This window comes from Lucilia cuprina, chromosome 3, assembly GCF_022045245.1.
Source record: "Lucilia cuprina isolate Lc7/37 chromosome 3, ASM2204524v1, whole genome shotgun sequence".
In the NCBI taxonomy this organism is placed as follows: Eukaryota; Metazoa; Arthropoda; class Insecta; order Diptera; family Calliphoridae; genus Lucilia; species Lucilia cuprina.
In genome coordinates this window covers 37876125-37890627 of record NC_060951.1, presented here as the reverse complement: position 1 = coordinate 37890627, position 14503 = coordinate 37876125, and the positions used below count along the sequence as shown (strand labels likewise).

The following is a 14503-nucleotide window of genomic DNA, read 5'->3' as shown; positions in this document are numbered from 1 at the left end:
AGTTCGTGAGTTAGTTAGGTTGATCGTAAGTTATTTAGTTAGTTAATTAGTCATTTATTTAGTATTTGCTAGTTTAGTTGTTCATAAGTTAGTTAGTCATTTAGTTAGTAGGTTAGTTAAGTTTATTTGTTAGTTATCAAGTCATTTAGTTAGTAGGTTAGTTAGTTCTTTAGTTTATTTGTTAGTTAGGTTGTTTATAAGTTAGTCATTTAGTTAGCATGTTGATTTGTTAGTTTATTTGTTAGTTAGTTAGGTTGTTAATTTAATTGTTAGATAGTTAGTTAGTAATTTAGTTCGTGAGTTAGATAGCTATTTAGTTCGTGAGTTGGCTAGGTTGTTTATATGTTAGTTAGTCATTTAGTTTATTTGTTAGTTAGTATCTAGTTATTTAGTTCGAGAGTTAGGTTATTCATAAGTTAGTTAGTTAGTAGGTTAGTTCGTTACTTTATTAGTCAGTTATTTAGTTCGTGGGTTAGATAGTTAGGTTGTTCATATATTAGTTAGTCGTTTAGTTAGTTCGCTAGCTTATTTGATAGATAGATAGTTAGTTAGTTTGTTAGGTTGTTCGTAAGTTAGTTAATTAGTCATTTAGTTAGTAGGTTAGTTAGTTAATTTGTCAGCTAATTATTAATTCATTAATTAATTCATTAATTTGTTAGTTTGCTAGTCAGTTCAGAAAGCATACTCACAGTTAAACATTTATTTCAACACAAAATCTACTTTTATCTTTTTTTAATGGAATGATTCTATAACGAAGCCATACAAATAATGTTTTTTTTATTATTTTAAATATATATATTTCTTTTTTGTTTTATTTTATAAATTTGATCAGTAATAATTTTTCATATACTTATATAAAAACTAATGGATGGTTAATAGTTAATAAACACAAGAAGAAAAAAATCAACATCTTAGAAAATAATATTTTAAAATTCGATTTAAAATCCCAATTTGTTGTAATAATATGCGTTTTTTTTTTGTTTTCAAATTTGTTTTCTTTTTTTGTAACTGACAATATATAGAAATTGTTTATTTTTCAGTTGATCATTTGAAAGTTGTTGTGTTTGTTATTCTCTTTTGTTGAAGGTAATATTGTAATATAGTAGATGTATTATGTATTTTATGTAGTAGTAGCTAATTAGGCTTTGCATAGTTATATAGGTAGGTAATGTATGTATATATTTTATAATTTTAGAATATTTATGTTTAAATTATTTGATTATAATATAAACTATACAATATATGATTATATATAAAATATTTTGTTTGTTTTTTTATTATTAGTTGTTAAATTTTGTTTTGTTTTTTTATTTTATTCTTTTGTTTTAACTATAAACTATATAATATATAAGTTGTAAATAATTGTTCATAATTTTGTTACAGTACCATTTATAGATTTTGTTTGTTTTTTTAATATTTTTTTTATACAAAAACTCTTTTAACACAGAAGTTTTTCTTTTTAACAAAATTAAAATTCTTAGAAAAACATAAACAAACAAATTATTACGTTTAACTCAAATCAAAGAGGAATTGCCTTTAAGTTATTCAAAACAAAACATTAAGGAAATTTTTTAATACAAATCAAAAAAAGAAAAAAGTAATTTTAAAGAAACAAATAATTATTTTTAAAAAATTTCCTTACTTGGCGTTGATATACCCAAAGCTTCTTCATAATCATGAGTAGTTGTATTGGTTGTTGATGTTTTACTATGAGATTTTTTCTTATCCTTGTGATGATGTTTTTCTTTTTTGTCCTTTTTCTTCTTAGAGGTAGTCAACGTCGTCGAATCAGCATCTAATTCGTTTTGTAAATTTTTCAATTCCTTTGAAGATTTATGATGAGACTTTTGTTTGTCACGCTTTTCCAATTCGTTGGAGTAAGAAGTTTGTATTTCTTCGATGGAAGTACCTAATAAATTGGCACTATTTACTCCGCCTATGTTGCTCGTTGAAGTTTTTGTCGATTTCTTATGGGAATGAGAAGAAGATTTATGTTTGTCTTTAAGTTTATCCTTTTCCTTGTCTTTATCTTTTTTCTTTTCTTTTTTATGTTGATGTGTTGATGAAGACGACATTTTTGATTTGTGTTCTTTGTCAGTCTTCTCGTAGTCATTGGAGTATTTCTTAGAGGATCTTTGTTGTTTGGGTTCTTCTAAATCGGGTCTGTTTTAAAAAGACAAAGGAACATAATAATAATAAGCTGTATTATGTATTTCTTTTAGAAACTTACATATCCAATTCTATATCTAAAGCTCTGTGTGGATCATCGGGATCAAATTTACCATCTTTGTCATCATTATCAGAGAGTGATACACCCTCTGGCATATCCAGTGTGGTGTTAACAATGTGTAAAGGTTTAGGTTCTGTAAATAGGATAAATTTAATAAATAATGTAAAAAGCTTTCATAAGCTTTTAAGAAAAACATATTTTTTAAATAAAGCTATTAAAATTAAGCTTAAAAACGAAAAGAAATTTTATAGAAATGCTTTTTAATAAAAAAAGGCTTTTTAAAAACATGTTTAACATGTTTTCCTTGGAGCTTTTATATAAACTAGCTTTTCATTAACTTTTGAAAATAAAAAAGCTTTTTATAGAAAAGCCTTTTAATGAAAGCTTTTTAGTAAATTGAAATTCATATAAATAAGCTTTCACTTACCATCTTCCGATTCGGATGTTGAGTTATAAGTGCTTTTTGATTTTGATTTTTTGCTCTTTTTCGATTTCTTGTGTTTCTTCTTGTCCTTGGCATTGGCTTTCTCTTGCAAAAGATATTGATCAGAACGTTTTGTGGCTGAAAAAGGAGAGATTTTAGATTTGAAATTTTTTTCAAATATTTCCGTTTCATACCTCCAATTTTCAAAGGAACATCTAACGACAGCTCTGCTATAGGTATTTCATCTATATTATCGTATTCGGCATTTTGTGAATTATTACTGCTCAAAGATCTTCCTTTTGAGGCAACGTCCGGCGTTGAGGGTGAAGATTTCAGATAGTGAGGATTATTCGATTGTTCTATTAACCGCTGCATACGTTGACGTTCAATCTGTTCGGGTGTTAACTCTTCGCTGGCTCTTCGTCTGGCCGCCTCAGCCTCATCATGTTGCGCCGAAGAACTAACAAAAAGTTCTTCCTTTTCATCATTTGACGATGAGGAGGATTCATCTTCGGGCGGTGGATTTATCCATTCATCCAAATCGAGACCATCGGGTAGAGGAACTTTACGTTGGGCTTTTGGTGCTACCGGTATAAGTTCACCGGCAAATAGTAAAGCCATTTCTTGTATAATCTCAATTGCCAATGTGGGTATTGCTGTGGGCTGGAGTTGGGCGGCGGTTTCATTGCTATCAGCGCCTATAAAATCTATATTATGATTACAAGCAGCAGCAGCAGTAGCATTATCATTAAATTGAGCTCTTAACATTTCAATAAGTATGCAGGCGGAATTGGCACGTTCTTGCACTTCAATATCAATAGAACTATTAAAATCTTGTAATTTTTCCAAAACATGATCAGACAGCTGTAAGGTTGAAGGAAACCTTTAAGAAACATCAATAAATTAAAGAAAAATGAAACCTACTCTTATTAAACCATTGGGATCTTCATTCTCTAGACAAGTAGTGGCTAAGCGGGTAAATAATTTAACCACATTTTGCACAAAAACTCCTTGTATATGACCGGGTATTTGACGTGGCCTTAATAAGATATTAAGAGTTCTTTCAGCATCCTCTAGTTCACTGTATAATAGAAAAACAAAATTAATTGTAAGAAAAATATGTAAATTTTATTGAAAATACTTTGAAAATTCTCCCACTATCCAGGCAGCAGCATATAAAACCTCATACATAGAATTACTTTGGGAGGAAACGGTAAAGGTGTCTAAAAGATTAGTCATTTCATTGACAGCAAATTGACGTACTACAGGCACTCTTATGGCAACATCCAGTAATTGCTCAGCAATTAAGCGACCTAAATATAATGATTAAACTTACTTACAAACGAATTTCATTGCACATAAGAACTATTTCAAATTACCATGTTTGGAACCAGCTTCCAATTGTATCAATTCCACTAATACCGTTAAATACCACTCAAAGTTGGTAACATACAAATATGAACTTTGTGAACAGATCTCAATTACCTTAAACAGCAATTCATCACGATAGGCTGAACCCTCGGCTCTTTCCATGTGACCCAAAAGTCTTTTAACAATTTCCATAAGATTTTTCTTCGAAACCATGCCATATAGCAGATCTAAGGCTCTTAAACGTATTGATTCATCTTTATCATCCAAACAGGCCAAAATGAGATCTTTATGAGCTTGAACACTTTTAGGATGAGTTTTTAAAATCTTAGACATGGCCAAAAGACCCAAATATTTCACTGTAATGAAAGTAAATAACAATTTAATAACCATTTTCTTTAAAACATTTATATCTTTAAAAAAAAAACTTACAATTCTGATCAGAGTCTTCTATTAATATACGCAACTTTTGTACACAAAGTTGTATAGAGGCACTATGGTTTGGCATACCACTGCTAATGCTGATTAAAACAGCAATGACAGTATTTATACATTCATACAATAAACTCATAGCAGAAGTGCTATTTTTTGGTGTAAAGTTGTAAAAAAAAAGAAAAAAATTTATTAATTTATATTCAAGTTTTTAAAAAGTTAACAAAAATTATTAATAAAGAAAAAAAATACCATAAAAATTTAATTAAACAAAAATCAATAACAAAGCATTTTAGGTGAGAATGGCTTTTGCTTAAAAAAAAAAAAAAAAAACTTTAAAATTAAGAAAACAAAATAATTGCATTTTTAACAAAATTTTGCATTACATTTAAAAAAAAAAATTAAAAAATACACACACACACACGCTCATTTAAAATTAAATAAAAATAACAAAATAAATATATTTTTGCTTATAAACATTTCAATTGATTTGCATTGTATAGAATTTGAATTGTTATGAACAAAAAATCAAAAAACAAAAAAAACATAAACTTGCCTATGTATAAGATTTGTGAGTGGTTCTATTAATTTCTTTCCTAGCCGGGGTTCTAAAGGAGTTAAAGCGCCAAACTGCAAATGCAAAAAGAGATAAAAAAGAAGAGAAAATGATAAAACAAGCTCAATAAATAATACAACAATAATAAATATACAAATGAACTTATTTTCTAGGAGTTGTATAGTAGTTGTAGTATTAGTATTATTGAATTGATTTGATTTAATGAATAATCATTGCAGAAGATTTTTAATGATAATGATTGAAACAAAAGAGATAGAGAGTGGTTTAAAGAGAGCAAAAGAGTAAGAGTGAGATAACATAGTTAGTTAATTATGATGTAATAAATGCTTTTGAAGATTTGTCAGGTTGATTATATGTAAATTTATATAATTTGGTAAGGATTTTTAAGGAATATAATAAATACAATCATAATAAAAACCACAACAATTGTAGATGCAGGTATTTTATATTATATAGTAATAGGTATAAGGAAATTTATTAACAATTCCTTTGGATTATATAGAAAAACTTAAAAACTTCTCGCATTCGTTTGGCAATTAATATCTAGCCATTCCTCAGCACTTAATAGTTCCGTAACTAATCTTAAAATATATGAATGTATTCTACATTCTGTGAATTTAGTATTGGAATACAACAACGATTTGTTTATCACGGATCTATCTTTGAGAAAGTTCTAGAAAACTTAGGTAGGTTAGGTTGAAAGGTATATTTTTTCTCATCCGAAAAACAATGCTCTAAGGTCGCTATCGGATCTGTTGTAAGCTTCGTTTAGTGATACATGAAAGTATTACGGATCTATCTTTGAGAAAGTTCTAGAGAACTTAAGTAGGTTAGGTTGAAAGGTATATTTTATCTGATCCGAAAAAAAATGCTTTAAAGTTGCCATCTGATCTGTTGTAAGCTTCATTAAGTGATGTATGAAAGTATTACTAAATGTATTAAAATCCCAGCAGGGTTCTCAACTAGGAGGTGGAAATTGACTCAGGACTTTAACAGAATACAAATATTTTATGGTAATACGGGAGATAGTCAATGGCCTCAAGGACTTGTAACGGCTATTGATCAAGTCCGTTCGTACCTCCTACTGATTCTACAATGGTTGGTTTAAACCCAAAACACAGAAAGAGAATGTTCTTTAAGAACTGATATATGGAAGTACAATGTAACGTTTCAACTGATGCAAATGAGAGTGATTTGACAACGGTACTAGTGTCATTAAATGCACTGAAAAAGTTGAGTATCCTACCCAGCTTTTGTGGAAGGCTATTGCCTCTCCCAATGTCGGAGAGTTAATAGATTAACATGTAGTAGTTGTGAATGATATTTATACAAGAAGGAAGACAATGGCTCGCAAGGACTTGTCATGTACGAGCTATTAGTAAGGTCTGTTCATGCTTCCTACTGATACTACAGTATTGATTGAAACTCAGAACACGGTTGTTAGGAACTGATTTATGCAAGCACTATGTACCGTTTCAACAGATGCGAATGTAGAGGCCTATTGCCTCTACCAATTTCGGAGAATTAACAGGTTAACACGTAGTAGTTGTGAATGTTCTTTATTCATGAAGGGAGCCAATGGCTCGCAAGGTCTTGTCCTGTACAAGCTATTTATAAGGTAAGGTATCCCACCCAGACTTTTGTAGAAGGCTATTACCTCTGCCATTGTCAGAGAATCAATAGGTTAATACTTAATAGTTGTGAATGATCTTTATACAAAAAGGTGTATTCTACCAGCCTTCTGTAGCCTCCCTCTCCCAATGTCGGAGAATAAACAGATTAACACGTTGTAGTTGTGAATGATCTTTATAAAAGAAGGGTGACAATGGCTCGCAATGACTTGTCCTGGTGTGTTCGTGCATCCTACTGATACTACAAGAATTGGTTGAAACCCAGAACACGGTTGTTAAGAACTGATTTATGCAATCACTATGTACCGTTTCAACAGATGCCAATGAGGGTGATTTGACAACTTTTGTAGAAGGCTATTGCCTTTCCCAATATCGAAGAATCAACATTTTAATACTTAATAGTTGTGAATGATTGTTATACAAAAAGGTGTATCCTACCAGCCTTCCAATGTCGGAGAACACGGTTGTTAAGAACTGATTTATGCAATCACTATGTACCGTTTCAATAGATGCCAATGAGGGTGATTTGACATCTTTACTCGTATCTTTTGTAGAAGGCTATTGCCTCTTCCAATATCGAAGAATCAACAGGTTAATACTAAATAGTTGTGAATGATCGTTATATCCTACCAACCTTCTAATGTCAAAGAATTGGACTTCGACTTACTCAATAATAGTAAATGAACTTAAAAACCTATCAACTCTATTCCTATTTTAAAGTAAAAAATTCTAAACAAAGTGCTTTAAAAATTATTGGTGAAAGGAAAAAGACAATTTATGTTTGTGTAAGCCTAAAGCTAAAATCCAGATCCAAACAAGTTGTGTGAATTTAAATGTGAAACAAAGTTTTATCCTTTAGGTGCTTTATATTGAGCTTGATATTGAAATGTTTTAAAACAAATAGCTTAATGATTCAATGATTACGTGTTTAGTGATTCATCTGGCTACAAACAGTTTTTGCTATTTTTTTTAATTTATAATATTATAAAGTGTTTGGAAATTGAAATATTCCCTTAAATTGTTTTGAGACGTTTTGTGTTTGTAAAACAAAAATACAATAAAACTTAATTGTAAAAAGAAAAACATAAAAGAAATACACTACAAAAGAAGCTTATTTTAAAATAAAAGAAAACAAATAAATGGAATTTATCAAACAAACGTGTAGGCAAGGTGGGAGAGGATTAAAAATGAACTAAAATTCCAAAAACAATTATAGCTAATGGAGAAATTATAAAAAAAATAATCAAATAATTAAAGTCAATCTCAAGAAAGACACATAATCCCAAAAACAAAACAAAACTTTAAACAATATAGTTTAAAAAAGAGAAAAAAAAACCAAGAACAAAGAAAAATTATAGAGAAACATATTTAAACCTGGAAATAATTTCAATCAAGGGTTGAGTTAATTTACGTCCCAACGCTGGTTCAATTGTAGTAAGGCTGGCAAACTTTTGATTTTTGTTTGATTCGTTTTCGAATACGAGGTAGGAAAAAGAAAAAGTGGGAAGGATATAAAAATTAAAGAGTTCTTTTTAAAAATCATTTAAAAGAAATAAACCAAAGCAAAAACTAAATAAAAGTGTTGAAATTGTACATTATTTTCTTTTGTTTTTTTCTTTTTTTAATTTTTATACTTTTACACTTGAAAATTTTTCTTTATACAGTGAGTGTTTACAGTAACAAAAAAACATAAAATGGGTAAACTCACCAATTTAATAATTTTAATAAGCATCCAATTATTGGTTGATGTTGTCATTAGCTTAAAAAATACAGGAGCTAAAGGAAGATAATTTTTAGGATTCTTACGTGCTAATTCACAAACAACATTAACGGCAGCTGATTGTACACCTAAAAAAAAAAAATAAATAATATGAAATATTTTTTTAGGCAAAAGTCGAAGAATGTTGATAAAAACCTGGGTCAGGGTCTTCTAGTTTCTCTTTGAGTTTAGGAAATGCAGGTTTCAAAGCTTCAGGATAACGTAGAAATACTTTATACATCATAAGGACGGCTTTCATGCGTAAATATGGTTTGGTGGAACTCATCTAAAATTTTAAAAATTAACATAAAAAATGTATATCAATAATAGCTTAATTTTTGGACACTTCTGAGTTAGTTTTAGTTTTATTCTAGTTTAGTTCTAGTGCTGTTCTTGTTCAGTTCTAGTTCAGTTCCAGTTCAGTTCCAGTTCAGTTCTAGTTCAGTTCTAGTTCAGTTCTAGTTCAGTTCTAGTTCAGTTCTAGTTCAGTTCTAGTTCAGTTCTAGTTCAGTTCTAGTTCAGTTCTAGTTCAGTTCTAGTTCAGTTCTAGTTCAGTTCTAGTTCAGTTCTAGTTCAGTTCTAGTTCAGTTCTAGTTCAGTTCTAGTTCAGTTCAGTTCTAGTTCAGTTCAGTTCTAGTTCTAGCTCAGTTCTAGTTCAGTTCTAGTTCAGTTCTAGTTCAGTTCTAGTTCAGTTCTAGTTCTGTTCTATTTCAGTTCTAGTTCAGTTCTAGTTCAGTTCTAGTTCAGTTCTAGTTCAGTTCTAGTTCAGTTCTAGTTCAGATCTAGTTCAGTTCTAGTTCAGTTCTAGTTCAGTTCTAGTTCAGTTCTAGTTCAGTTCTAGTTCAGTTCTAGTTCAGTTCTAGTTCAGTTCTAGTTCAGTTCTAGTTCAGTTCTAGTTCAGTTCTAGTTCAGTTCTAGTTCAGTTCTAGTTCAGTTCTAGTTCAGTTCTAGTTCAGTTCTAGTTCAGTTCTAGTTCAGTTCTAGTTCAGTTCTAGTTCAGTTCTAGTTCAGTTCTAGTTCAGTTCTAGTTCAGTTCTAGTTCAGTTCTAGTTCAGTTCTAGTTCAGTTCTAGTTCAGTTCTAGTTCAGTTCTAGTTCAGTTCTAGTTCAGTTTTAGTTCAGTTCTAGTTCAGTTCTAGTTCAGTTCTAGTTCAGTTCTAGTTCAGTTCTAGTTCAGTTCTAGTTCAGTTCTAGTTCAGTTCTAGTTCAGTTCTAGTTCAGTTCTAGTTCAGTTCTTGTTCAGTTCTAGTTCAGTTCTAGTTCAGTTCTAGTTCAGTTCTAGTTTACTTATAGTTTAATCCTTGTTCAGTTCTAGTTCAGTTCTAGTTTACTTATAGTTTAATCCTTGTTCAGTTCTAGTTCAGTTCTAGTTTACTTATAGTTTAATCCTTGTTCAGTTCTAGTTCAGTTCTAGTTTACTTATAGTTTAATCCTTGTTCAGTTCTAGTATGTATAGTTCTAGGTCAGTTTAAGTTTAGTTCTAGTTTAGTCCTTGTTCAGTTCTAGTTTAGTTCTAGGACAGTTTAAGTTTAGTTCTAGTATAGTACTAGTACAGTTCTAATTTTATTTTAGTTAAATTTAAGTGCAAAAATTACATACGGAATAAATATAAAAGCAATATTTTTTTGCTAACTTACCAAAGTCATTATGTCATTAGCTAAATCTCTTGATAAATCGGGAGATATAAAGCAACTAAGACCACTTAAGGCCACTCCAGCATCATATTGATTTTGTGAGTTTAAATCTTTGCGTATCATATTCGTAGTTAACATCAAAAGCTGTGAGAAATGAAAACAAACAATAAAATAAGGAATTAATTAAAGGATTAAATCGTCAACATTTATTTAACGAGCCATCATTATATTTAAAAGCAGCAGCAAGTATATATATACCTCACTATCAGGGTGAAAACATTGACTGGCAGCCAAATATCCTATACGTTTACAAGTAAAACGTGATGAACTCATTACTTCAATAATATTAAAGCCAGCCCATGAAATATCATAGCCCAACATTTGAATCTGCAATAAAAAGAGGATGAAAAGGGGGAGGTGAAAATGGAATAGTTAATAGAAGAAAACTTAGTTTATTAACAGCATTTAATCAAATAAAAAGTATACATTTCGTAATATAAAATCAATAGTTATTAGTAAGCATTAAAAATTTCCTTGTCAAGTTAAAATATATCGCATTCCTAGCAAAACAAGATGATGCTTTAAATTCTCAGCAAAAGACACTTTAAGATTCTTTGTTTTTCTAGTGCTTTTTTAGAATGTGCAGTGGTTCTTAAGAACGTTTTTGTTTTTTTCTTTTTTTTTTGTCTAAGTATTTTTCATGTTAATATCTTTGATGTAAGCAACTTGCCATTTATGACTTTAATTGGTTGTGGTTTTAGTTTTATTTTATTTTTTTATTCTTTTAATTTGCTGTTCTTTATTTAAAAGTCACATTTTGCACATTGTGTATACAGTATAATAAAAATAAGTTTAATTGAGGTAGGTCTTTGAGATCATTTAACTTACGTATGTTAATTTGGCCACAGCATTGCACTTAACATTTATATTATCCTGGCGTAGTTCCTGTTTTATTTCTTCAATACATTGTGAAATATATTTTGCCTGAAAAATTAAAGAAATAATTATTATGTTATAATTATATTTTTTTTTGTTAGCAGAGTAATTGTATTAATTTGTTTTTTTATCTTAAAAAAATTTTGCAAACTGTTAAAGTGAAACCAAACGAATTGTTGAACTCAATTATAAACTTTCATATTATTCCTAGTAACAAAATGTTTTATTAACTGGAAAACTAAACTGCATATCTAACAGGTAATTGCATGCCAAAACGAAAAAAAACTGGTATCTGAGGCAAGCTAGCACAAAATAGAAAGAAAACCAAACACACAAGAATAAAACTAAAAAAGTTACGTTGTAAATAGTGTTGCACATATTAATATTTAATTTTTTATTATAAAAAATGTTAGGAAAATATAATTAAAAAAACTAAAAATTGTAAATTATTAGTATCCCGGATGGAATATTTATTTTTAAAATTTGTAGTTGTAGTTCTGTTCTAGTTCAATTCTAGTTCTGTTCTAGGTTTGTTCTATTTCTGTTCTAGTTCTGTTCTACTTCTATTCTAGTTCTGTTCATGTTCTGTTCAAGTTCTGTTATAGTTCTGTTCTAGTTCTGTTCTAGTTCTGTTCTGTTCTAGTTCTGTTCTAGTTCTGTTCTAGTTCTGTTCTAGTTCTGTTCTAGTTCTGTTCTAGTTCTGTTCTAGTTCTGTTCTATTTCTGTTCTAGTTCTGTTCTAGTTCTGTTCTAGTTCTGTTCTAGTTCTGTTCTTGTTCTGTTCTAGTTCTGTTCTAGTTCTCTTCTAGTTCTGTTCTAGTCCCGTTCTAGTTCTGTTTTAGATCTGTTCTAGTTCATTTCAATTTCTGTTCTAGTTCGGTATATAAAAATATATGTTGTAAAGACGATGAAATGACTTAATTAAATATTAAGGAAATCCCTCCCTACAATATCATAAAGTTTTCTGATGTCAGCACAAACTATTACTGCACTTTCATTTTTAATTAGTTTCCCCCTGAGTAATATTATAGCACACCAAATTAAGCTAAATTTTATACATAATATTTAATTTGATTAAAACATGTTTTAAAAAAATTGGACACTTCACCTATTTAAAAACCATTTAAATGCCTTAATCTTAATGTGTGTATAAATATGTCTTTGCATTTTGTTCAATTAAAAAAATACTAGTGTAAATGATAAGAAGAAATATTTAAATGAGGTGAATTATCTAAATGACAAAACAAACACAAAAGGAACCAGGGTAAGCACAGCACACAACTGAAAAACATTGAAAAAAGAAAGCATAAAAACCATAAAAAAGAACAGATTCCAAGTTAAACCAAGTGGAAATTTATGATAAGCAAAAAGGCAGCATAAATGCTTAAACGTTTAGCAATAAAAGTAGGTACTACATTATTATAAACAAGTTACTAAAATATAATATAAACGACTAAATACCGGAATCTAAAAAGGAGGTGCAGCAGAAAAATATATGAGTAATAGAACATCTGTTTACATGAAGAAGAGAAAATACAAAAAAAAATAAAAACTAGACTTTAAATGAGGGGGTGTAAGAAAATTAAAAACAACAACGCCATCAATAAATTGTAAAATATCTCTCTGGCTGACTAGGTATATTAGGTCGGGCTTCAAAAAATAAAATTTTAAGGTCCAAAAGTTCCCGAAAAATTAAGTTAAGTAAATATCTTGATCAGGTTTTACTTTAACTAATACTTTGGTTTTTAGTAATTGTTTTAAGGTATGTATAACTAAAGGTTATTCATTCTGTCAAGACAGACCTCTATTAAGATCGATCTTTATATAGTAAGGGCTTCAACATTAGAGTGTTATATAAGCACTTTTAAGTTTAAGTGTCTTAATGGTTAGCTAGTGCATAAATATCCTAGTTGTTATAAGCTCTTTTCAGCGTCATGACAGATCGTTACCAACAATTTATTTAGAAAATTTTAAGAAAATTAAATAAATTTGAAAAAATTTGAATTTATTAATTGTTTTAAGATATTTTGATAATATTTAGAAAAAACGTATTTTCGGGCTAAGCATAACCTATTGAAAACATAAAGCCTCCTTTAAAAAATACATCGGAATGAAGGTGACACATTAAAAATATCTTAAACTTTTCATTTACTAGGGAGTCGCATACATATTTTCTTTTAAGAACCATCCTAATATACATACAACTAAATACCAAATAGTATTATTGTATGTTTGTATGTATGTATGTACGATAAAAATTAAGATAAACAAAGCCTTCGGGGGGTGTTGGGACTGTGTGAGTTACGAAAAAATGTAATTAGTCCGTTTAAAGAATATTTTTTTTTTTTAGTTATCTATTTCATTCCATTAGAACTTACCTCATTATCCTTATTATTGCGTATACCACGTACTAAATCTGTTAGATTTTTATCAAACATACGCTCAAAATTCCCTTTAACTTTTCTAAGAGCCATTTTACTTGCTTTACCGAAATTTTCTGGCGTTTATACACGAGATTAATTAGTATCTGGATATTAATTTTAATTTATTTTTGAAAGCGGCTTTCCACTTGTTTAAATATTTATATACTTTTTTTCTTTGTTTCTCTTTTCTTAGGTTTTCATTGAAATTTTAACAATACACGAAGAAGAAATAATCTAAAAGCATTAAAACACAAAACCAGCTTTGATGATGTCGACAAGTCTTTGGGTTCATGAATTGATTTTTTTTTCTTCTTTTCTGCACTCAATGCACCTTCACTTCTTTGACTTTGCATAGAATTTGTTAGATTATAGGATTTTGTTTGTTTCTAGCGTTAAAAATTCAAGATTATTTTGTTTTTAATTAGTTAACGTTAGCATTTGTAATATTTTTAACATTTTTTTAAAGGAAAATATGTTATATTAAGTATTTTTTATGCGAACTGCAAAAGAATTTCTCTTTTTTCTTCTTTACAGATTTTTTTGCACAAATGTCTTTTTTACGTTTCCATAAACACAGAGCTGGTTACTTTGCTGACAAATATTAACGGCGTCAGCGGCTGACGCTAAAAATATTGACAACGGCTTAAAATCGACTGTAAGACCATGTTTATATTAGATAAATATTTATCACAACACTTAGCAAAACGTTGGCAGAGAAATAGTCAGTTTTTGTTTAAAATGCTGACTTTTTTCTCAACATCTTTTCTACTGATATAATGCTATATGTTATAAAAACAATTAAATGCAAATTTTGTAAAAAAAAAACCTAATTTTGATCATACTTATGTTAAAAATGAATTTTAATTGCACAAAAACAAAATTCTATATAAATTTTACGATACAATGACATTTGCTATCAAGACAACGTTATCTAAACAATTGCTTAGACAACACTGTCATAACGACGCTAAAATGTTATAACGAATTTGAAAAATTCGAAATAATTTATAAAATTGATTAACAAACTCTTGACACCAAAATAATTCTGAAACTATTGTTATTTCATAAATTATAAATAGGTATGTATTTGT

General features: G+C 29.1%; 1 protein-coding gene across 2 annotated transcripts; it reads right to left on the bottom strand.

The window, feature by feature from the left end:
• Nucleotides 1-1379: 1379 nt before the first annotated feature.
• On the bottom strand, nucleotides 1380-13931 carry LOC111684348 (AP-3 complex subunit delta). Of its 2 annotated transcripts, none has more exons than XM_046946244.1 (15): nucleotides 13368-13931; nucleotides 10943-11038; nucleotides 10313-10441; nucleotides 10058-10198; nucleotides 8578-8707; nucleotides 8371-8510; nucleotides 8037-8110; nucleotides 4455-4603; nucleotides 4034-4381; nucleotides 3796-3967; nucleotides 3579-3735; nucleotides 2849-3518; nucleotides 2658-2792; nucleotides 2231-2363; nucleotides 1380-2163 (listed from the first exon to the last, which is right to left on the bottom strand). In XM_046946244.1, the coding sequence occupies exons 1-15, from the start codon at nucleotides 13461-13463 to the stop codon at nucleotides 1626-1628; spliced, it is 3108 nt and encodes a 1035-aa protein (XP_046802200.1). In that variant the 5' UTR covers nucleotides 13464-13931; the 3' UTR covers nucleotides 1380-1625. The 2 variants fall into 2 exon arrangements, with proteins under 2 accessions (XP_046802200.1, XP_023302265.2); XM_023446497.2 differs by lacking the exon at nucleotides 8037-8110 and adding an exon at nucleotides 5011-5084.
• Nucleotides 13932-14503: the final 572 nt, after the last annotated feature.

Bases quoted from the DNA above. Each gene is read 5' to 3' on its own strand.
- LOC111684348 (XM_046946244.1), bottom strand. From the start codon at position 13,463: ATGGCTCTTAGAAAAGTTAAAGGGAATTTTGAGCGTATGTTTGATAAA. The intron at 4,604-8,036 runs GTTTAAATATGT...ACCAAAAAATAG, and splicing joins TTGATTGAAATTATTTCCAG to CACTTCTGCTATGAGTTTAT. The intron at 4,382-4,454 runs GTAAGTTTTTTT...CTTTCATTACAG, and splicing joins AGAAGACTCTGATCAGAATT to TGAAATATTTGGGTCTTTTG.